The sequence below is a fragment of the Dermacentor andersoni genome, chromosome 1 (genome assembly GCF_023375885.2).
Source record: "Dermacentor andersoni chromosome 1, qqDerAnde1_hic_scaffold, whole genome shotgun sequence".
In the NCBI taxonomy this organism is placed as follows: Eukaryota; Metazoa; Arthropoda; class Arachnida; order Ixodida; family Ixodidae; genus Dermacentor; species Dermacentor andersoni.
In genome coordinates this window covers 293,774,168-293,796,868 of record NC_092814.1, presented here as the reverse complement: position 1 = coordinate 293,796,868, position 22,701 = coordinate 293,774,168, and the positions used below count along the sequence as shown (strand labels likewise).

The window sequence follows — 22,701 nt, the reverse complement described above, 5'->3', positions numbered from 1 at the left end:
TAGCGATTACGGGGGGGGGGGGGGGGGGGGGGGGGGGTGTATGCTTTCCCGCATAACACAGCTGTATTGCGGCGAAGCTGACTTTAGAAAACCGGCCGCCATTCTGCAACACATATCAGACCCTTGCCCATTTCCTTGCTAAATAACCGGGTGCGCGTTATATTTCTCCTTTATTTCAGAGCTTTAATGTTATCTCTACATTACTTTTCTGCTTTGGATACACAGACAGCGGGCGCAAGTTTGATTCGGGGGCGTGTTAGAATCGGGCAAATATTGCAAAATTAATTATTTTGACGTTTTTTTCTGCATATTGTTTAATTCGATCTTCCGGACATTTCGATCAATTTTGTTTGCCCCCACCAGAGTCGAATTCAAGGAAGTCGACTTACAACACACAAAACGCAACATATTGCAAAGAAAAGAAATCAAAGCACTGATATACAATGGCTATTCAGAATTATTTTATTGTAAATAAGGCCTATGAGAAGAAGAAAAATATATACGGCGTACGAGATAACTAAGAAAACATGATGTGTAGTTTCTGTTAGAAAGCGTCTGGATTGTGCACATCGACAATGCTCTCTGGAATACCATTCAAATATGATATATAGCATGAGGCAAAGCCGATGAATTAAATGCCTTTTTTTTCTACCAAAGACGTAGAAAGCATTGGTAGTTGTGAAGATGATGAGATGCAAGATGTGAATAAGGAAGTGGCACCCTAGAAGTGGGATGGCCGTGAAATATATTGCAGAGCAGCCATGTTTTTCCTATTTATGACAAACTGCAAGAAAAGAGATGACGCTCTCACAATCACACTACAGTTAGTGACAGGTCAAGAGTGCAGTGGCAGTCATTCATACTCTCATAGCGAGTTCATTGTTGTGCAGCAACTAAGTGTTGTTGCCTGCTACTGTATGCTTACATTTGCACTCCCTTGTCAGTACACCAACTCATTGCCCCCTTCTTGCAAACATTAGCAGCATACATCTTAGTGAAAACCATGCCATTTTTGCGACGTGCAGTCCACCACTGCCATATATGCAAGCATGTATGCATGACGTACTCCAGTGCCCATGCAATGGCTTGGTAGCATACACTGGTGCATTACTCCACCAGCTGCACTTACTGCTACAATTCTTGGTGTTTAATTACGATTTTCTTCAGAGCATCCACGCTAGCTGCCTGCTGCTGCCCTTACTGTGTGCCTGACCAGTGTGTTAATTTGCTGCTGAGGCACAGCAAAGTCTTCTCCCCGTCTTTACAAGTGTGGAAGGATGGAAAAGCAGGCCTGGTACACACTCTTGCAGAAAAGGTTTTCTCATGCATTCCTAAGTTGCACCGACTATATGAACAATAAATGTAAAACGCATGCTCGCTATGTTGGAAGGATACAGTCAAGTGAAATATGAACATATATATGCATTGAGTGTAAAAGTTTGTTCGGAAAAATGATAGAACAGCACTGTTGATCTTGCACAATCCTAATCAATGTTTAAAAGAGAGGATTTCTAAATGGAATATGTTGTCGAGCAATTGGCAAACAATAAATATAAGAAATACATAAAAATAGCAGACGGTTGAACAAGAACAGACTGTCAGCATAATTGATCCATGTGATGGCAAAGAAATAAAAAAAGACAGTAGGTGACAGTGTTCTGCCGACACTTTATGTCAAGTACACAAACTCATGTTACAAGAAAAGTTTTGCACTGTTAATACCTCAAAAAAGCTGAACTCCCTGACGGCCAAGGCACCAGCATCGAAGAGCTTGTTCGCTCCTCCATTCCAGTGTAACGCTTCCGCCATAGCATCGTCGAGAAAAACGACAGCACCCTGGCATCTCGGGAAAACTTCTTCCTCCCACAACTGCTTCACAGGCGCTTCCAATGGTGATACGTTCTGATGCATGGCAAAACAGTGCACACTACACGCAAGAAAAGCAGCAGTATTGACGAGCACGTAGACGATACAGGCAGACCTGTTGTTCAAAGTCAGTTATATATTACGTTAGTGCGAGCCGTACACAGGCGCGTTATGCGAAGAAAGAAATATGAGCAATGTTGCGCCCAAAACACGTCGGACGCAACACAGATGAATCAGTGGCCAGCTGTTGTCATCCTTCGCAACACTGTAGCCGTTTGCTACGCCAGCAGCAGCCGCGAAAGTGTAGTCGGCTCACGATCTCTGTTACGGTGCAGCGAATCAAATATATGTGGTTCAGTGACAGATGACCGTGGTAACGATGACGGTGCTTACTGCCGCATAGTTCATTCAGCGTCGTCTGGTCCTCGTCGTAAGCTCCACTTCATCCGTGCTCCACTTCGACTTGAGTTCCCATGTGACGAAGCCAACGGAGAAGCTACAATCCAGTTTTTATCCAGTTATATCCAGCTATAAGCCGGCCCTGCGACCGTGTCTGCAGTCGCTTTCTGACTTCAGGCAGTCGTCCAGTCGTGCCGGACGGTCATCTGTGGTGACGCACGTTTTTTAACGCAGATAAAAGAAATATACTGAAACACACTGGTGTTCCCAAATGGTGAGGGTGATCCTCCTTTTGTACGGTTTGTTTTGCTTCACAAAGGTGAACAGTTTTGTTCTGGCAGAGCTGTGTACGTAAAAGAGAAAGTTGGCATCTACCTCAATGCAACTCGGAGGAGTGCACCATACAGGTGTCATCAAGCTCTGTATAAACTTTTCCAAAACGAGGCTCTCTCGTAAATATAAAAGGATGCTGGTCTCTTAAGCAGTCTGCAGTGGCTAGTAAGTTGCAGTACGCGGAATGATGTCTAATCACGAATAGTGGGGAGCCGCGTTGTTATTGACTGAGCAGACACTACGAAACCTGTCGAAACACGTCTGCAAATTGTTACTGGAACACATAGTTTAGCGTGCACGCTTATCGGTAATAGTTCCCCCCATTATAAAGGTGCCGTGCAGGGCAGACCGCTGTTTCTGATGGAAACTTCATCCTCTGCGACACTTACACGCCACTTGTGGATGCTGCACACATTGCGGCTTAGTGTGCGTTGCTGTGACCAAGTGATTCACACTTATTGTTTGAAGTTTGGACATGCTAGTTTGTACGAGACGCTTTACTTGTTATAGAAGCGTATTCTTTTACCTAGCTCTGTGCTTTCATAGCTATTCGAGATGTTCTAAGCACAGGGTAGGTCAACCTTTTTCAAGAGTGCCCAAACAGCGCTGTGCGTGTCTTTCTTCATTTGTCCCTGTTCTCACACTGTTCTTATTTTAACATGAACTACCAACACGCCCAAGTCTCCAGCCTTCATGAGGTCAGATATCCCTCTCTTGACCCCCTTTCCGAGTTCCCCAAGTGCTGCATGTGATCACAGCACGTTCAGTGTTGCTGATACACACAGGCGCCTACTCTTCATTCCTGTGTGACCTATTTTCTGGATGCACAGAGAGCAGGCATACCATGCTTTTGTTTGGAAGAGCTTCTCGTGCATTATAGACCTGCCACAGTCTATAGTACTGAGCAGTAGTCATCACATTTTGCTTTCTTTGCACTGTAGCACATCCTTTGAGATCTTTCTTCCTTTGTGCCTATCCTCGTTGTTTAGAAATGCTGTAATGCAGTGAATGTAGCACCTGTGTGTGTCATGTCTTCCTTTCGTCCTTGTCTTTCCACGCGCTATAAGCCTCACATTGTTTAGAAGATGCACCACAAGAGATGAGACTAATCCTTTTACAGACTAGTGTATTATTTGTGCTGCACGAGCACCATCGCCGCCATAGGGTGCATAGCAGTGCCTGTGCAAGGTGAAGGTTGAGATGTGAATGTGTGAAGGAGGAAGGGAGATTCAGAGGTAACTTTTATGTAAGGTAGACAGGTCCTTGCATCAATCAGAGATTAATTAAACCAATGTTCGTTGACTGGTGGAGCGCCGTCTAACCTTTCTTTGTACTGTTGTGATTGCATTTGTACTTCAAAATCTGTGGACAGTATAGTTTTGTTCAACACATATAAGCGAAGATGTTCACCTTATGGCTGAGGCTTGACATATCATTAACAGCAGTAGCACGTGTGTAAGTCATGCCTAAACGGCTATCTTTCACGAGTGCCCGCACATGTCCACGATTGACGGGTTAGCGCTACCTTCCCTTGAACATGCAGAGATAAGTTTTGTGCATTCCTTATTTTCCGCCATTGTGCAAACTTTCAGTTGATAGTTGGCATTTGTGTTGTCTTTCTCTTGTCTGTTTTTGTACTCCTGCCTCTCAATAAAATTAATCCCCTCCAACTTGCTCAAATTTCACTCCTTCTAAATAATATTTTATTCACTGGTGCATGAATACGGCTTCCCTCTGAGGGGCTTTTGCTGCTGCATTTTTGACTTGCTGCTGACTGCAGGTACACTTTCGTTATTCAGTCCACACAGCTGTGCTGTAGTCTCTGTTAAACTTCACATCTGCTCTCGAAATTTTTTTTTCTCCTCTGCATCACAATTTTCGAGCACCTGAGATGAGGTTGGTGTACGCTGTTAGGTGGCAAGAATCAACATGCATTGCGTTTACTTTGATGAAACTGTACTGAAAATATTTTATATTTTCACCACTCCTTTCTGTTATGCCTACGAGGTCTTGAAAGTATGTATAATAAATAAATAAACAAATAAAGTGATTTGCCTTTTACACACGCAGACAACATGCAACATTCACTAACGGACTGAGTGTTGCATGTTTGTGGCTACATATGATGAATTTGACGTGAGAGAAAGTGGCATGAGTATTTATTAATGCTTGCATTTTATTCAGGCTATGCTGGTGAAGGATGTACATCTACCCACATCACCAGCACAAGAACTTAATTTGCCAAAGCACAAGGAGTACTTGGCAAGCTATGGGACTAAAAAAGATGATTATGTAAGCCACTGCAGTTTGCATTTTTTTTTATTTTGCATGGGGCATAAGTGTGGTACCTATTGTTTTGCCATTGAATTTTGTATCGTCAGGTGCATGCTGAAAAGTGATAGACTCATGTGTCATGTCCAGGGCTAATTGGTGTTGCCTACTACTCACTGTGGTGTTATATTGAGAAGCAGTATTTTCTTTCAACCTTTGAAGATTACTGTCTAATGGCAGGTACAGAGCTTTGCACTGTGTGAATGTAGTAAATTTAGTGGCACTTGAAACACTGGTATCCAGGCAAGTATAGTGGATAGCAGTTTGCTTGTCATTGTGTTACCAAGGTTTTATATAATGATGTCACTTGTATATATTAATTATTGTTTACTGAAATATTCGAGTTGTGGGAGTAGTCACTATGCAGGTATTGTCTGCATAAATTCAGACGCAAACAATTCTGGAACTACTCCAATGTATTGTTCCATTTCCAGGTTCACCTGCATTTGTGCCTTAATTCAGACTCCAAATGTACTGTCGGGACTACTCCATGCTTAGAAACTGGTTACAGCTATTACCCGTCATAGTTCTGCATAATTATGCGTTACAGGCATTATTATTAGCTAGTTTCTGTTTTCATTTCAATTTGCTGATGGTACATCACTAAAGAGATTAATCAGTAGAGGGCCAAGCTGACTTAAATAGCGCTGCAAATAATTGTTACTTCTAACATCACCTTCAGCATTACATTTAGCAGATGAGCTATCTACAATGCACACTTGAAGCACTGTTCTATGTCAGGTATAATGTGGGGGCCCACAGGGGCCTCACCACATGGCTTCGCGTTTAGCCCCTTGCGAATGGTTTCCTTTCATAAGGTCAATTTTAAAAAGTTATTGCATGCTTTAGTTGAAAAAATAGTGGAGAAGAGAACTTAGCGTTATGTGTCAATAAGAGTTAGCATGCTTGCTAAAGAAATAAATTTTAAGCAGCTGACAAACATCTTCATTACACTGCAAAGCACGGTACAGAATGTGAGCGTTTGCTGGCCTGCAAATGTTAAGTGGAACAATGACACTTGGCAGCCACTAACAGAGGTGCATGTCAAACATTACACCTACAAGCAGAAAGTAGAACAACACATGGCAGCCATTGGTAGTGAGGAATGTGACAGTCATAGAAGTCGGAAGCATGAGGGATTGAGTCATTGAATGTTTCCCTTACTGTTTGATATTTCTTGACAAGTGCACTACTTCCCACTATTGTGCCAAATAAACAACACTATTAGCAAGAAAAGAGACGATGCAAGGCACGCGTTCATTCAGTGCATTGCCTACAGTCATGACACGATGCTCGTGCAACCATGTGAAGTGGCCCTGATTGAAGTCACATTGCCGATTACAAACATTGACATCAGTGGCGATGCATAAGATAAATAAATTGTGTGGTATGAGTTGTGGAAGTGATATGCAGTGCAAAATTACTATAGACATGTGCATCCTGTTTGGTAAATTTAATGTGCATTCCTGGTGCTTTGATGCGGACACTGCACCTACATCGAAATATTTGCCATTGGGTTACATTTCCATGATTATGTTACATATGCATATATATTCCGCTGCATTTGCATCATTAGCATTACATTTAGGTAAAATTGTATTGCATTTGCCTGATTTTGCACTTGCATCATTAGCATAACATTCGCTTTAACATTTCCGTAAAGATGCAAGCTTTACTTATCACTGATTCCTACATATGCATTGGATGCGCTGATTTTCTTAGTATCTCTTTTGTGTGCAAATTCATTTTGCACTGGTTGCAACTTTGGCATCATGACCATGCTGCTGTTGTGGTTTATAGGAGTACTGCATCACAGAGCATCTGCGAATGAGCGGTATCTACTGGGGCCTGACAGCCATGGACCTAATGGGTGCCCTGGACTCCTTTGATAGGGCAGAGATAATTGAGTTTGTGAAACAGTGCCAGTATTCCTGTGGGGGCTTTGGGGCCAGCATTCATCATGACCCTCATCTCCTGTACACATTGAGTGCTGTTCAGGTGAGTCATGTTAGTCAAATGATAACTGCCTGAAAGTAATAATGATAGTGGACCAGTAGAAATAACACTGAGGAGAGAATATGGCAAAGTAGAAACACCTCTTTTGGTGTTTATTTTATTCGTTGCAAAATAACGTTATGAGGCAGGGCTGTGCAAGATACCTTGAAACTCTGTCTAAATATTAACACAAGATACCTGCAAAAATATATTTCAGATGCGAGATGCTGGAACATAAATTAATTGGATACAGATACCCACTTTTATATCTTAGACACTTTGATACATCACTGTAAATACCAGCACATCTACATTGTAGAGGCTAGTATAGGTGCTGCTATTAACAATAAATGGCAGATTTATTGAATGGTAGTCATTGTCCCAAATTCTCAGATTTGTTTCAAATAAGTAATTTTCTCAGGTTTGAAGTGCTGCCATATGATGAAACTGAGTAGTTTATGATTTTATGCTGTGATGGCACACATTTTACTAGAGCAGTTAATTCATTTAAGTCAGCCAGGTTGCATAGAATTGGGAAGTATAGCACTGAAAGCATATTTACAGAAAGCAAAGAGGCAAATAAAAAAAGTTACAAACGAAAAGCCACAGCAGAAAAATATGGAATACATGTGTTCATCCATTGTATCTTTTGCATTTAACACATATGTACAGGCATGTTGAATGCAAATGCAGCCGACTTAGTAATTTAATTTCATTTATTTACCCTAAGGGCCCAGAATAGGGCATTACATAGTGGGGGATAACAACAACAAGAAACTTCAAAAGGGGGGTTATAAGCATGAAGATCAAAACACGAAGTAAAGAACATAACTGTTTTCAGCATTAAGAAGATAAAGGGCATCTAGTAGTAGCATGGCGTAATGATTATATAATGCAATAAAAGAAGATCCAACTACAACACTACTTAGAATAATGCAACATATACATGACAATGATCAAAGGTAGTAGGGTGCTCAAGCAGGATAACATGGTAGTTTAGAAAAGATCAGCTGGGATGGCAGGTTTGCTCATTAAGGTAGTTTAGTAAAGCCGATTGGAAAGAAGATAATTCCGTAATGTTGAGAGTGGGGCCTCTTTGCACTCCCTCTATAATGTATATTTACTCTGAGGGTACTGTAAATAAATAAATAAATAAATAAAAAATGAATGGTGGAAGGGCGTTCCACTCATTCATCGACAAGACTAAAGGTGACTAAATATTTTTTAGTCCGTGCGAAGGGTGGGTATACCTTGAGTTCGTGGTCAATACGGGCAGAGATGTGGGCTGCTGGATGAATGAATTGGCATGAAAAGGCACTGTCACTTTAATAAACACTGTGAAAAAAGGATAATCGTGAATATTTTCTGCGTATTACGAGAGGTAAAATGCCAAGGGTTCTTTTTATCGACGACACGCTGTGATAACGAGAATATGAGGACAAGTTGAATCTGGCGGCTTTACTTTGAATTGATTCCAGCATGTCAGTAACGTAAACTTGATGTGGATGCCATATGTTAGAAGTGCACTCTAATGATGGTTTAATTAACAAATTAAATGCCTGAAATTTGGTATCGGAATTAGCAATGCATAAGCGACGTTTTAGGATGCCAAGCTTTCTAAAAGCTTTGCTAGTGATTAGTTCTATATGATCATTCCATTTTAGATTGCAAGTGAGCAGAACTCCTAAGTATTTAATCGAGAAAACTGTTTCAACTGCAGAATTGTTAATTAGGTAATCGTCAGGCAAGAAGTTGAGAGTGGGACCAAATTTAACATGTTTGGTTTTCTCGATGTTAATTTTCATCTGCCATTTGCTGCATCATTCCGAAAGAGTCGTTAAGTCAGATTGCAGGGTTAAAGTGTCGTTCTGGTTTGCTAGTTCTTTATATATTACGCAATCATCAGCAAAAAAACGTATGTAAGACTGAATGTTTGTTGATATATCATTTATGTCGTATAAAAATAACAGTGGTCCCAAAATTGATCCTTGTGGGACTCCAGACTTGACATGCGTGCGGTGAGATACGTAGTGATCGATTTTAACTCTGAAATCTGTTGGTTAGAAAGCCCTTAATCCAGATAAATGTTTTGTCGTCTAGCCGTAGGCTATGTAGTTTTAGTAGTACACGCTGGCGAGGGACGTGATCAAATGCTTTAGAAAAGTCAATAAAAATTTCATCCGTGAAAAATAACCCATTGATGGAGTTGTGTAAATCGGTTACTTGCTCAAACAACTGGACATGAACCTAGATAAAGTATTGAAATCAATAGGAAAAAGCAAGAATGACAGTCTAGATGTATTTTTTAGAGCGAAAACTGATAAAGAAGGTGTCCTGTTCAGGGTAATAGTATCGGAGAAAGGCACATGGCAGAAATCTATTGCAGTCTATTTATTAGACAAACTTAACCTACTCGAGATTAAGGATCCGTTCATTACGAAAAATTCCAAGGAAGTTTTAGCCTTTGTAGACGCCAACTGTAATGCGGGACTAAAGGCCTTCTCAGCAGATGTTAAGGACCTGTATTATTCTTTGCGGCAGAATGAATTGTTAAGTTGTGTTCAATCTTGTATAGATGAATTTGGGGCAGTAAGATTTAGTACGAAGGCGGGCACAACCGTTGAATATTATTTAGAACTTTTAGACTTGTACATGAAGTCAACATTTGTGCAAAGAAATGACATTGCGTACCTTCAAAAACAAGGGGTCTTTATAGGATCCTGCTTAGCGCCTGTTTTAAGCAACCTGTACTTAGCCAAGCTAGACAGAGACCTGTGCTCACGCATCAATAATACAAAATTTGTTAAAATATTTCGATTTGTTGATGATTTTTTGGTGTTTGTCAATGTTAAGCTAGACAACTTTGACACAGAGTGTTCAGCTATTAGTAATATTATACGCGAGTGCCTTTGTCCACTAGAAGTTACGTTCGAAGTGCCTATAGAACAAAAGATCAAATTTCTGAATGTTAAATTTACCTTCGGTGATGATCTAACTTGCTGGTGTTACAGTCCCAGGACAAATAAACCGTTGTTGTCATATAACTCAGCCCATTATAAACTGGTAAAAAGAGGAATTTCGAAAATGTGTTTTACTAACGCACTTACTAAATCATGCCATCATTGCACTGACGAAGCATTCACACAACAGGCCATGCGGCTACATGAAGCAGGTTATCCCAATCATGTACTGGCATCAGTTGCAGAGGGAATACTTAGGCAAGTGCAGCAATCAGAGACTGCTGAACGAGCGGAAGGAAATAGTAACCGAGAGAAAAAAAGACCAACAGTGATACCTTATATCCACCGGTTGACGCACAACCTAAAGAAAATTGCCCACCGAGGTAACACTGATGTGGTTTTTTCAGCACCCAACAAACTAATCAGCCTGTGCAGGAAAACAAGACCAGAAAAGAAAGAAAGTGCCCCTAGCTGCCAAGTTAAACACAGGAAGAAGTTTAGAGAATGTAAGACTTCAATTATATATCGTATACCCTTATCGTGTGGGAAGTATTACGTCGGACAGTCGGGCAGATGCATTAATGATAGACTGCGCGAACAGAAAAATAAAGTCGACAAACTTGTATCAGATGGGTTTCTCTCCCTTCATTGTAAGCAGCATAAGTGCTCCCCTCTCTTCGAATCAACAATCATTACCGGTAGAAATAAGTGCGAACTCACTAGACTTATAATAGAAGCCGAGCAGATTGATGCCCTAGGGGACTCATGTATCAGCAAACCATCATTGGCTCTCTCTGAAAAAGAACTGAAATTTTTGTGCATGGCTTAACATATCACAAAATGTATCGCTCTGATTGTTAATCTGTTCACGTGGCTGTGACTCATGTTGTCTGAGTGTATAAGTACGACCTGCTTTTCGATAATGAACAGTGTTGGAAGTTAGCGCTGTGTGTGTCCCTTTGTGTCTTCTTTTGTCCCGTCTTTGAATCGTGCTACCGTACTCCCCTTGAAGATGTATTACCAACAAGCCCACATTGCAACCCTCGTGAACATTAAATCGACTGTTATTCCATCTTCTTCTGCTACACTTCCTCGTTTCGTGTCTTGCAAGGCTCTTCTGACGTCATCACTAGTCATAGGAGGAGTTTCTATATCCTATTCATTACTGTTTCTAATGGAGGTATCCTGGCTCCTTTGGGTGCTGTACAGGTCCGTGTAGAATTCTTACGCTGCTTTAACTATACCTTCGAGATTGCTGATATTACCCTGCTTATCTTTCAGTGCATACATCTTGGTTTGTCCTATGCCAAGTTTCTTTCTCACTGATTTCAGGCTGCGTCCATTTTTTATGGCTTCTTCAGTCTTTCTCACGTTATAGTTTTGAATATCACTTATTTTCGCCTTGTTGATCAGTTTTGACAGTTCTGGGAATTCTATCTGATCTCTTGAGTTCGACACTTTCATTCTTTGTCGTTTCTTTATTAGGTCCTTTGTTACTTGGGAGAGCTTGCCTACTGGTGTCCTTGGTGCCTTGCCTCCTACTTGAATTGCGGCTTGAATTTTTCATTTGTGTACGGTTTAGGTTAAAGTTTATTTTAAAAAATAAAGCAAAACAGTTCCAGACTACTTTTTCAGCCTGATTTTTCAGACCTGCTTTATAAGGCGGACCACACCGCACTAGCACCATCCACTTATTGATATAATTGGAAGCAAGATATTGTCTGCCATTAATGTGAATGCTTTATGAATATACGTACCAACATTTTCGTTTTCTGTGGCGCAGATAACTTTTGCTGCAACTGTGTGGAGCAGAATGCCTGTTCACAGCGTCTCTACAGAACACATATTCAGAATTTCTTAAATAAACAGTTGATATCTTGGATAATAAAATGTTTTTAGTATGTTTCACTAAATAATACTATTTTCTGTCTTCGACCATAGTAGTTTTGAACTGCTAGGGCCTGCTATGAACATGGCCTTTTTGCCATGTGCAGTGCATTACATATAAGGTATATAGAGTCTACAACATACTTTGGGACAAAGGAATGACAACATAGTAGTGCAGACAATCATGATGGCATTTATTGTGCCTTTTATACAACAATCTAGCCAGCCGAATTATTACCAATAGCACATGCCAGTGGGAACGCGACAAATTGAGGAAGTCCTACTCACTGCGACCAGATAGCGAGCGAATATGTTCACTCCCATGCTGGACACCAACTTGTAATTATTCGCATGTACGGTCACGGGAACGGTGGTGCGTTCGAACGATCATGTTCATCCATTCCAGTATCACGCTCCTAAGCCTTTCGCAGCAAGGTCCTGCCAATGGCCAGCAGGTGCGCGAAACGTCCACGCAGCTGACCGTCCCCAAGCCAAAGAGGAAGAGTCTACTCCCTTTCATACCCCGGTAACCCCTCTGTTAGGTGGTGTTAGCTGTGCAACACTCCCGCCATCTCTCATAATATGTTGCAGCCACACCGACCGCCGCCGCCACTTAGCTACATGGAGAAGCAAGATTACAGGAGACGCAAGAGCCATGTGGGGAAAGCAATACCAGGGGACACGTGAGAGTCAAGATTGGGAAATTAAATATTAGTTTCACCTGTAGTGCAATGTATCTTTCCTGTCATGTTTGCACTACTCAGCTTTCCAGTCTGCTTAGAAGTGGGTGGCTTTATCCCCCCCCCCCCCCCTTCCTTTGGGAAGCACACATACTGATATCTATCTTGAAGTGTTAGTATGTATTTTTTTTGCAAAAGTGTGATTTTCTACAATAAAATCACATCAAATGAATTTTATAATTTTTAATGAATGTTTAAAATATGTTTTCTCTGTTGGCAGATATTATCGACGTTTGATGCCCTAGATACAATTGACATTGAAAAAACCGTAAGCTATGTCAAGGAACTTCAGCAGGAAGATGGCAGTTTTTATGGTGACAAATGGGGTAAGGCTGGATTAGTCTCACTTTTGAATCTTTTATGTCAACAGCATTATGTACTCTTTGTACTTGATGTCTGCTGTGGTTCTTGTAGTAAACTTTGCTTAATTTTGTTTTCGTAATAGAAGTGTTAGTACATCAGTTTATAGGGATAAGTAGGAGCAAATTTGTTTGCTGTAGTTATTTCGGCTTCTTAAATATTGAAACTTACATACTGAAATGCAAATGCAGGGGATTTAGTCCCACAATAGATGTTAGGCTGCTCTGTTTGTTTAAAAACACATGCACAGCACAGCACAGAAAGTGGTTTTGGCACGTAAAACCCCATAAAAAAAATAAAAGAAATGCCTCTTGCAATACTAATTCATTTTTTCCATTCGTAACTCTCACCACTCTGTGCAACATCAGTAACAGCCTTCACACATAATAGATTGTTATGAGGTGCAACTTATCGGATGTGCCTTTGGGACATTGGGAGTCTCAGTCAAAAGGGAGTAGAGGTGTGTAACAGAAAATATAAGGTGAGTGCTGCTTTTAAGAGCTTTTAAAGGGACTGACAACTGGCCAGAATGTGTTGTGAGACGTTGATGGAAATGAAATGACCATGATTTATAGTGATAGAACCGAGCATGCGGTCCGCGATTTGAGTAGGAATTATAATTTTAAATTGGCAAAGCAAATCCCAAGAACTTGTAGGTGGCACAGACTAACTGAAGCACTGGTACTTTGGATTACTGTACGTAAGTAGGCTGTTACTAAGTGCCGCATACTTATTACTTAAAATTGAACTTCGTATATTATTAGGCTTTTGCGCTTTATTCTATGTGCATTATGAAGTGAAAAATGTCCACGCTAACAAGCGGCGCTCGCATTCTTCAATGCATGTTGGCTCGCATGATTGCTGTCGTACGCGCACGAAATTCTGAGCATGCATTCGAGCTAAAATTCTTTGTTGTGGCTCGCTCAGGTCTTCCAGAGATGACATGCTTCGGAAATCAAAAGCACACGCATGGCTACGGCAACACGCTGAACTGCGTATCACGTGTAAAAGTGACGTTTAACTTTAGAGAACTTGGTTTGGCTAAAAAACACCTTTGATTTGTTAATAATTATAGCCGTTAGACAGGAATCACGAAAGCGTGTAGTTATTGTAGAAATAACACTTCTGAAAACATGAATTGCAGGAACATCAGCTTGATAAATAAAATACATCCGAATCTAATTAATTTAAATACGCTTAATTCGAACTTCCCTCTCCCGTGCCCGGTTTATTCGAACTGAGGCTGTGGTCTTATCAAAGTTATGTGTGTTCCAATGGGTGAAAACACCTAGTAATTCAAACACGCAAGCATTTGCGAAGGTTAATTCGAATATACTGGCCTTCGACCAACATTGCTCTGAGTCTGCCATAGAGGAAAGGGTTAAAAGAGAACCCTCAACGCCATGCGCAAAAAAAAAAAAGGAAAAAGAAGAAGAAGAGAAAAAGAAAGAAGAAAAAGGTGGCGGAAATTTCACCCTCTCTCAAATGGCAAGGTCACTATTTCTGTGTTGCGCCGTAATGCCCCAGCCACACTAGTGACAAAATGCACGCCGCAGGAGGGCCTGCTTCATCTGCTTATGTCAGCTCTCACTAGCGCTTGTTTTGGGTGGCTTGGTTGGTCTCAGTCGCGCTTGTTTTTTACAATGATGAGTCTAAACCGAGACGTCCCAATGGAAAGATTATTGGAGACAGTACGCCATATCTGATTCTATGTGACAAGACAGACCCTCAATACAAGGACGCGAAGGCGACACCCAGTACCGCATTCTCCTTGTTTTTTGAATGCAGTGATGCCGCAACAGAAGGGAGCTCACCGACATGATTATGATAAGTGGCAATGACTTTGTCATCTTGGTAAGACATGACTCACGTTAAGAACGCAGTACGAAGAAGGTAAACACAGCGCCAACCTGTCAACAGACGAAGGAAAGAACACGCGAGCACACAGAGGGTAGCAGCAGCGGAGGCCCAGTTTTGGCCTCAGCAACTCCGCTGCTTCGGTTGCAGTAGGAGGCAGGTGGCAGAGGTAATTGGCGCCAACCAGCAAGCTGGTGAGAAAGCAAATCCACTTCCCTTCCGCCCTTCCTCGCAACTACGCTCCTCTCGCCCACCCTCTCAACTCTATCTTAACTCCCTCATCTTCGACAGTCTCCACGCGCTCTCACCTTGGCGCCAGCCCCACTGGCCTGGCGCCAGCTTAGCTCGCTCCTTGAAGTTTAATTTTCTGCCATTAGCCCAAAGCAAACGTTGGCCGGCGTCGGCAGTTTCGTGGTTCTCACTCACTGTGTGCTTGCGCACCGCCATATTTTAGACTTGCATAGTATGTGCATCATGCTATTCAAAAACACTGCTTTTTAATTCGAACAAATTTTCAGGCCCCTTCAAGTTCGAATTATTGAGATTCGGCTGTAATACTTTCTCACAGCTATAACTGCATTTGTTGTCGGCCTCCCACCATTACCACTGTATAATTACTATCGTGGTCATCTATCGCTGTTTCCAGCATGCTTCCAGTGAATGACTACATCCTCACTGCAGATTGAAAAATTCTGATCAAAAATGTACCACCGCGTTTTCTGCGTTACCACTGCATGATTCGACACTCTGACCAGTAAGCTTTCCATTGCACTGGAAAGAATGGGTACCATAAAAATATTGTTGTCACTCCCTTTAAGCCTCCATAATCCATCATTCTTATCACATTAGTTTAGCAGCAGTGAAAATGCTGATGGACCTTAAAGAATTAAAAGCACAGGATGCGCACCAAATGCCCCTCTCCCGTTATTTTTTTTTCGAAGTACAGTAGTGACACAAATGCTGGTATCCAGTCTTTGCTCAGTAAGGTACGCCAGTCACAGCTGTGATTATCTCCTTTCTCCTTGTGTTGTTATTGTGACCCCAACTTTGCTGCTTTTTCGCGTTGCAAGGTGTGTGTTGCAAGCTACTAATTTGTTTTACGAAGTGCCCTCTGTATAATGGTCATAGGCCATGGTATGTCTAGAACTATCATGGCATGCCTATTGTGTGAGTAAAAGGGGTATGGGGGTGAGGAATCAGGCAAGGAGAACATACCTACTGAGAAAACACACCTCAAGATACAAAGCAATGAGAACTCGCCCCAACTAAGAATTCGGTTTGCGGTGTTACTTCAAATGCCAGGGACAGTTTAGGTACTACAGTCAACTTCCATTAATTTGATCCTGAGGGGACCAACCAAATTTATTGAATTATTTGGCAGGATGAATTAAACAAGATGCAGAAAAAACGCCGAAACACACTGCTGATTCATTTGGCAATATTTGCCTGATTCTAACACAGCCCCTAATCAAACGCGTGTCCACTTTTTATGTGTCGAACGAAGTAAACCAACGTAGAAATGACATTAAATTTCTTAAAGTATAAATTTAATGCACACCCAATTAAAAAATTGCACCATGGTGGTCGGTTTTTTTAAAGTAAGCTCTGCCGCAGTGCAGACGTGCTATGCGGCAAAGCATATGACTGTTGCCAACGCGGTTTTGATATCGTGTCCGGCTGCACCGCGCAGTCGATTTTCGACTAGAATCAGGTAAATACCATAATTAAACAATATGAGCTGTGCTTGTTGCTTGAAAGTCTTCCTAGGATGAGCCGAAAGTAGACGCTTTCTATGAGAAATGATGTGTGCTCAATGCATTCACTGTTCCCTAAGCTCTGCCAAGACAGACACTGCCACTAAAGGGGTCGCTATGGGGGCCCTGTCACCATAGTGGTTAAGTGCATGCGTGCTGACTGGTCAAGTTGGCATTATCCGGCAAAGGCCAATTTTTGGACCGAAATAACGAAAGTTTGGGCCCATAGAAATGCATAGGCGCTGGATGGGACCTTCGGCCGGGATCGAATTAACCGAAAAATTGAATCAACCAGAGTCGAATTAATGGTAGTCTATTGTACTATTTAGTAAATGGCATTTTATTGCACATAATAAAGCCACCCAGTTTATATAACAAATGGTTGATCAATCAATAGCAATATGACCGATTAACATCTAGAATAATTTGAGGAACATCAATGTGACGGCAGTAAACAGTATTGCAATTTTCTCTCTAGATTAAGTGTGGTTTCCTTTAGAGGCATTTTACTGTCATGTGAAACACACTGGATTACATTGTGTATGTTCTGCAGAAGGGTTGTAAACTAAACTGAGCTTGTTGGTACATACATTGATACTTGGGAGCAGCTTTAAAACACAGGACAAGGGCAAACAACATGAGCACGGGGTTGTCTGGTCTTTTCCCATTCATTTGTGCTGCCCCCAAGTATCAGTGTAAATTTGCTGTTCCGTTTGCACCAGCTTTCAATTGATTGTTTTGTCACTAAAGTGTGTCTACATCTTGTGGCTCACATTTGGCCTGTTCTTTATTTTTTATTTCAGGTGAAGTTGACACTAGGTTTTCTTTCTGTGCTGTAGCATGTCTAGCACTTCTGGTAAGTGCACTAGGTCTTTTGTTTTGGGCTGTTCCAGACAACGCAATGGCATTGTCGGGACATACAATTGAGTATGTTTGGACATCCTCAGGATGTCCCCATATGAGCCTCAAAACATTCGTATCAAGTCCATTTGTCCGGCCTCAGTACATCCTCAGAAGAGCATTCGAGGATCTTTTCAGTCTTAAAGACCTAGGCATTTGCTAGGTCTTAAAGATCTGAAAGACCTAGGCATTTGCTGCGCGCAGTAAAAATACTTGATTTTATTAACTAAAGTAAGCTGTTTTCGATCCATTGAGAAATTCAGGCTTAAAACTACAGCATGCACTTACTGCTTGACTGAACATACTTTTGAGCCCTTTTGCAAAGGGCTCAGTATGTGGCCACACGAAATGAATATGTAGACTCAGTGATGTACGCAAAGCCATTTTATTAATTTTACTTAATAACGGCACAGGCTACACTGACAAGTAAGGTCAAAGAAGTGTGATAACGCCAGTGGACTTCATTGCTTGAAATGTCTTTATACGAAAACACTAAAGAGCAAGGGCCCATATCAGACACTGAAAGAAATAAGAAACAGCACATTGTCAAAAACAACTTAGATTCAAACACAGAGAAATGACAAACGAAAGAGTTTATGCCACAACTTGGAAGTACTGGAGCACAACATCATTGCATGAAGCACCAAAGCAACTTCTGGTGATTGAATATTACTCTTCATGGCAGAATCAATCCATTCAATGTTTTTTTCTTCATAACGAATAATATTTCTTTAGCTGTGACATGATCTAGAGAAAAATTAAGTACAACTATATCTGGCTTTAAGGCCGGCATAGCGGGCTATTTGCCACCGGCCACTGCTGAAATGTCGTACTGCTTGGACGTTTGCGACAATGCTCTTGTCGGCAAGAACAGCATGGAAAGGCGTTTGTGGTGGCGGAGAGGTTGGTAGTGATGTTATGGTGGCATTGAACCATGGAGAAGCGATGGATAGGAACACTGAAATCATCTCGTTATATCTGTCCACTTTTGCAACCAGGCATGAAATGTCGCAAACCTGTGGCGAGCAGCTTTAGTGATTTTATTCTACAGGCGAAACGACACCGTGAGTTCCAGCAACCGTTCCATCCAACACAAAGAGCTCCACAGCAAAGTCACACGAAGTCGTCTGATTCACTATGTAATTAATGAAGTTTCTGTGCACGCTGTTCTCTAACTGAAAACATGCGCTAATGCGTCTATTTCTTCCCCGTACAAATTTGTGTTCCACTTTCTGCCACCCTGAAAAACATGAGCGAGACTTATCTGCTGTCTGCTGCCATGTTTTTCTTCAATGCTGCACTTGGCTTGCACTGGCTTGGCTTGACTTTTAAAATCAAGAGTGCCATTGCGCCAGCCACGGCAGTACCAGCAAGGAAGGTAAATGGGGTGGCTTGGTTGCTGACACCGCGCGATACCTTACTGGTTCACTCTTTCATTGCCAACCAATACTGTTATCACCCACGGGTACTCAAAATAATACAAGTTGCAAAAAATGCTTCAATCAAACACAATGGTGGGGTATCAAGAGCAGTTGATCAAAGTTTAACTGTGCAAAAAAAATCTAAATAAAGCTCCATGGTGTGGTAACGATGCCACATGAAGTATAGCACCTCATGTTTCATTCATTAACCGAAACAGTCATAAATATTTCAATTTCAGGGTCTCTTCTACCATAAAACAACATATCCTCAAAATGTCTTGTAGTGGACGTTCTTTGGGCAATCAGACATCCTTAAAAAGTCCTGCAAAGGATGTTTTCAGGATGAACCAGTGAATGTCGTCCTGAGGACGTACCGAGGATGTTGTAAAGACTATGGGGACGTTTGTACCATTTGAAGATGTCCTGAGGACGTCGAGTGTTGTCTGGGTATCTCCACAGTGTGCTTCTGCTGTGACTAGAACAGTTATGTGAGGTAGCACTGTCCCAAAGTAGCCATCTGTTATTGTTGATGCCACAGACTCAACAATTACTTTTTTCAAACACATCTGGTTTGTTAGTAACTAGACCAAGTGCCAATGTCTTTCCATGAGCATAAAGAGATTTACCAGAGAGGTAAAGGAGTACATGTATTGAGAATCCTCAGAAAATCTCTAGGTATGGCAAATAGTCTGTTAGTGGCTACTGAATGGTTGTAGGTAAAGCAGCACTGCCTCGTCTTGTTGGATTTACGCTTGCCTAGTGTTACTCAGAATGACATGATTCTCCACTTAAATGCTATGTGAATGGAGCACAAAGTTTGTTGCATTTACAGGTTTCATTTGAAGTAGTTAGCCAATGTTGCCGAATTATAACCTTCTCTGAAAAGTTTGAGGATAAAAGAAGAAGGTGTAGTGTTGTGTTAGATTGCATTCTACAACTTTATTTGTGCATTTTTGCCCTTGGTAAACATTGGGCAATTATTTTACACAATTGGAACGAGCCATCACTAATTCAGAAGTTCACAGCTGTCAATGTGGTGTGGCGTATCTTGATGTTTGCATTTTTTTTATAGCTCTTATTCGTAAACTAGCCTTGCAGCTATTGACCTTTGCAGGGTACAGCAAGTTGTAGTGCTCTTGAGTTCGATGTTCCAGTTAGCGTTGCGTTTGACTCTCACTGCTGCTTAGCTGTTCATCTTTAGTTCACTGTTTATCTGCCAGCTGCTTTCTATGGAATTTTGCTTCCGAGCACACGCTAATGAATTCAGTTTCTGGCCTCATCTGCCACATTCCAATGGAAGTGGAATGCAAGAACAGTGATGGGCTTAGATTTAAATGCATATTATAGAGCTTCAGGTGGTTAGAGTTAATCTAGAGCCCAACCACTGTGGCATCTCATAGTCCACTGTACAATTTTTGGGATGTAAAGCATCAACAATTGTATTAGCCTGGCAGTTACCAAGTCCGCCCATTGCTATTGTTGCAACAGGCTTTGACATTTGTCACGAAGCAGTTGCCATGTACATATTTTCCCCATGCCTTGAGTAGGTCGCGGATATGTCAAAATGCAGCATACATGACGCATTTCACTTGATTGTAAGGCAGATTTTCTTTAAATAAAGAGAAAAGAACTGCACAGGTTGCAGAAGCAGTAGAGGCCATTGTAGTTGAGACAACAGAGGTAATGGTAAAAGCAGTACAAATAACACTCGCCTAACTGATACTCAAATTTTATAATTATTTTCATTTATTATAACATTTTTTATGCAAGCTCAGTTGAAGCTCTTTTATTGTGAGCGGGAAAATATTGTCAGTTTTTCTCAAGCAACTGTGCAGAAGTTTGGCATTAAAATGCTTTCATGCTCATGCAGCATCTTCTTTTTACTATTGGTGTGGTGTTTGAAATCAGAAATTTTTATGTTGGTGTCAACAGACATTTATTTAAATATTCCGGCTGCAAACTTAGTACATAGCACTTGTAGGCATGCCTGTATTGTCAAGTCTGTATAATAATTGAGCGAAAAGGAATGTATCATTATAATCTTCTTCCAGCTAAAGTCAGTGAGCAGAAGTCTTTTGCTCACGCAGTTTGTGACAGTCATATTGTGTTCATATGTTTTTGTCGTGAAAATACTCAACCCAGTTGTCTGTCCAGTTGTCTGTATGTGTTGTTCTCAAGTTTTGGCATCTTCCTGTGCAGAACAAGCTACATTCTATCAACATAGAAAAGGCAGTTGAATTTGTGGTGTCCTGCATGAACTTCGACGGTGGTTTTGGCTGCAGGCCAGGCTCAGAAACACATTCAGGCCAGGTAAACTATCTCAAGTTGCACATTTATGAACACATTGCATGATTACACTTTAAAACACTTTTGTGGTGCAGCAGTAAGCGTATACACAAAGTGCCATTATAGCATTCAATACCTGGTCATGTGGTAGCTACATTTCACTGGAAGCAAATGAACTCTTTGTTGTGTGAAAAAAACTTGCTTGTGCAAGTATGAAACTGGCTATTAGGAAATGAAACTGACAATATGTGCTTGTTTCACCTTTATAAGGTCATACCTTTCAAAATGCCATCTGGGAGCAATATGTAGTCGTAGATTAGAATTTCTGTAGAATTTATTTTTCAAGGTTGCAGGTTTCCTGCTTGTTGTTAGTTGACAATGCCTTTTTTCTATCTAAAATTGATCTTTCTTTGAAATACACAAATGACTCATAGGGTGTAGCCGGCAAAAAGAGTTCTTTTGTCTTTGTCTACGTGTATCAACTATTTCTAGTCAGTTTCAGTGTTGACAGGAAAATGCATTATAAGATGAACTTGAACTTGATTTGCTTGTACATTCCTGGAGATCCATTCAAGAATTACCAAATGTGATTTGCATGCTTATACTAAATTCAGCAGAATAAATTACTCACTGTATCTTAACCTATGGCACTTATGTTACTGATGTGAAAGGTCTTATGCTAGAGATCAGTGCTGTTGCCTTGAAGGAACAGTGAAGTATCATTGCATGAGAAGAATATGCTGGTTATTTCTGGGTACCCCCTCGTATTATAACTTCAGCTCTAGGTACTGTGCTCAGCAATTCAAATGCAATAATCGAGTCCATGGCTGCCCACCGGTGTCCCCATCGCCACCAGTGGGTGCTGTGGTCACCAAGCTGATGCATTATGGTATACGATGAAATCGAGGTCCTTGGTGACACATTGGGACTGCATTTTACCTGCCAGTGTTATGATTGGACTGAAATTCAGCGTTGCAAGTCCGGGCAACATTCTAGCTCACCTGCCTTTGCCGAGCTAATTGCCCTCCTTTCCGAGAAGACATCACCACTTTGGCATCTGTCACTCCCTGAGCTGACCCAGGCAACAAAGCAAGCAATGAAGGCTAGAGGACCATTGACATTAGAAATCGCCAAGAGGACCAAAAGTCTGCAGCGAACGTCTAGGGCACTGGCATTTACATGGGTGCACCCACAGCAGACTTCGACAACCAAGAAACCATGGGGAGTAAACAATCTTTTCGGTGGAGACCTCTCCGCTTTCCTTAACAATGGACCTCTCTGCCAGTTGTATTGGCTATACTCGGGAGGTTACTTAAGGTTGTCCTGGCTGCCGAGTTAACCAAAACTGCTTGGGACTTTGATCGAGTCACTACTTTGTACAAATGGTGTAAATACATTTCTTCTCGATTTCATCTTCACAATGCCTGCCTTCCTCATTGTCTCCTGGCTCCTGCAGTCAAAACCCACCTCACCCAATCCACATGGTATCGCCAGCGATCACCCAGCGCTTACCGGTGGTGCAGAAAGCACTGGCCGCTCTGTGGTCTGCTTATCACATTTGAATTGCTAACACTGTACATAACTTGTTTTGAAGTGTGGTCTTCACTTTGTC

The 22,701-nt window shown here is 41.4% G+C and overlaps 2 protein-coding genes across 11 annotated transcripts in view; one reads left to right on the top strand and one right to left on the bottom strand.

Annotated features, from left to right (window-relative positions):
• LOC126548570 (sec1 family domain-containing protein 2-like) overlaps positions 1-2,351 on the bottom strand; it is a 49,208-nt gene extending 46,857 nt beyond the window's left edge. For 4 of the 6 annotated variants that reach the window (XM_050196801.3, XM_055063282.2, XM_055063280.2 and 1 more), the window contains exon 1: positions 1,723-2,350. In XM_050196801.3, the coding sequence (XP_050052758.1) occupies positions 1,723-1,911 (189 nt within the window). In that variant the 5' untranslated portion in view covers positions 1,912-2,350. Of the gene's footprint in view, positions 1-1,722 lie in introns of all 6 variants that reach the window. The other 2 variants (XM_055063284.2, XM_055063283.1) reach the window with 2 other exon arrangements.
• A 62-nt stretch (positions 2,352-2,413) lies between these two features.
• RabGGTb (geranylgeranyl transferase type-2 subunit beta) overlaps positions 2,414-22,701 on the top strand; it is a 161,530-nt gene continuing 141,242 nt past the window's right edge. For 3 of the 5 annotated variants that reach the window (XR_007602980.3, XR_008609195.2, XM_055063285.2), the window contains exons 1-6: positions 2,414-2,539; positions 4,783-4,890; positions 6,730-6,927; positions 12,732-12,837; positions 17,286-17,338; positions 21,003-21,113. Coding sequence is in view for 3 of the 5 variants with exons in the window: in XM_055063285.2 (XP_054919260.1) it covers positions 2,537-2,539; positions 4,783-4,890; positions 6,730-6,927; positions 12,732-12,837; positions 17,286-17,338; positions 21,003-21,113 (579 nt within the window). In the remaining 2 variants the exon portion in view is untranslated. The remainder of the gene's footprint in view (positions 2,540-4,782; positions 4,891-6,729; positions 6,928-12,731; positions 12,838-17,285; positions 17,339-21,002; positions 21,114-22,701) is intronic. The other 2 variants (XM_050196851.3, XM_050196852.3) reach the window with 2 other exon arrangements.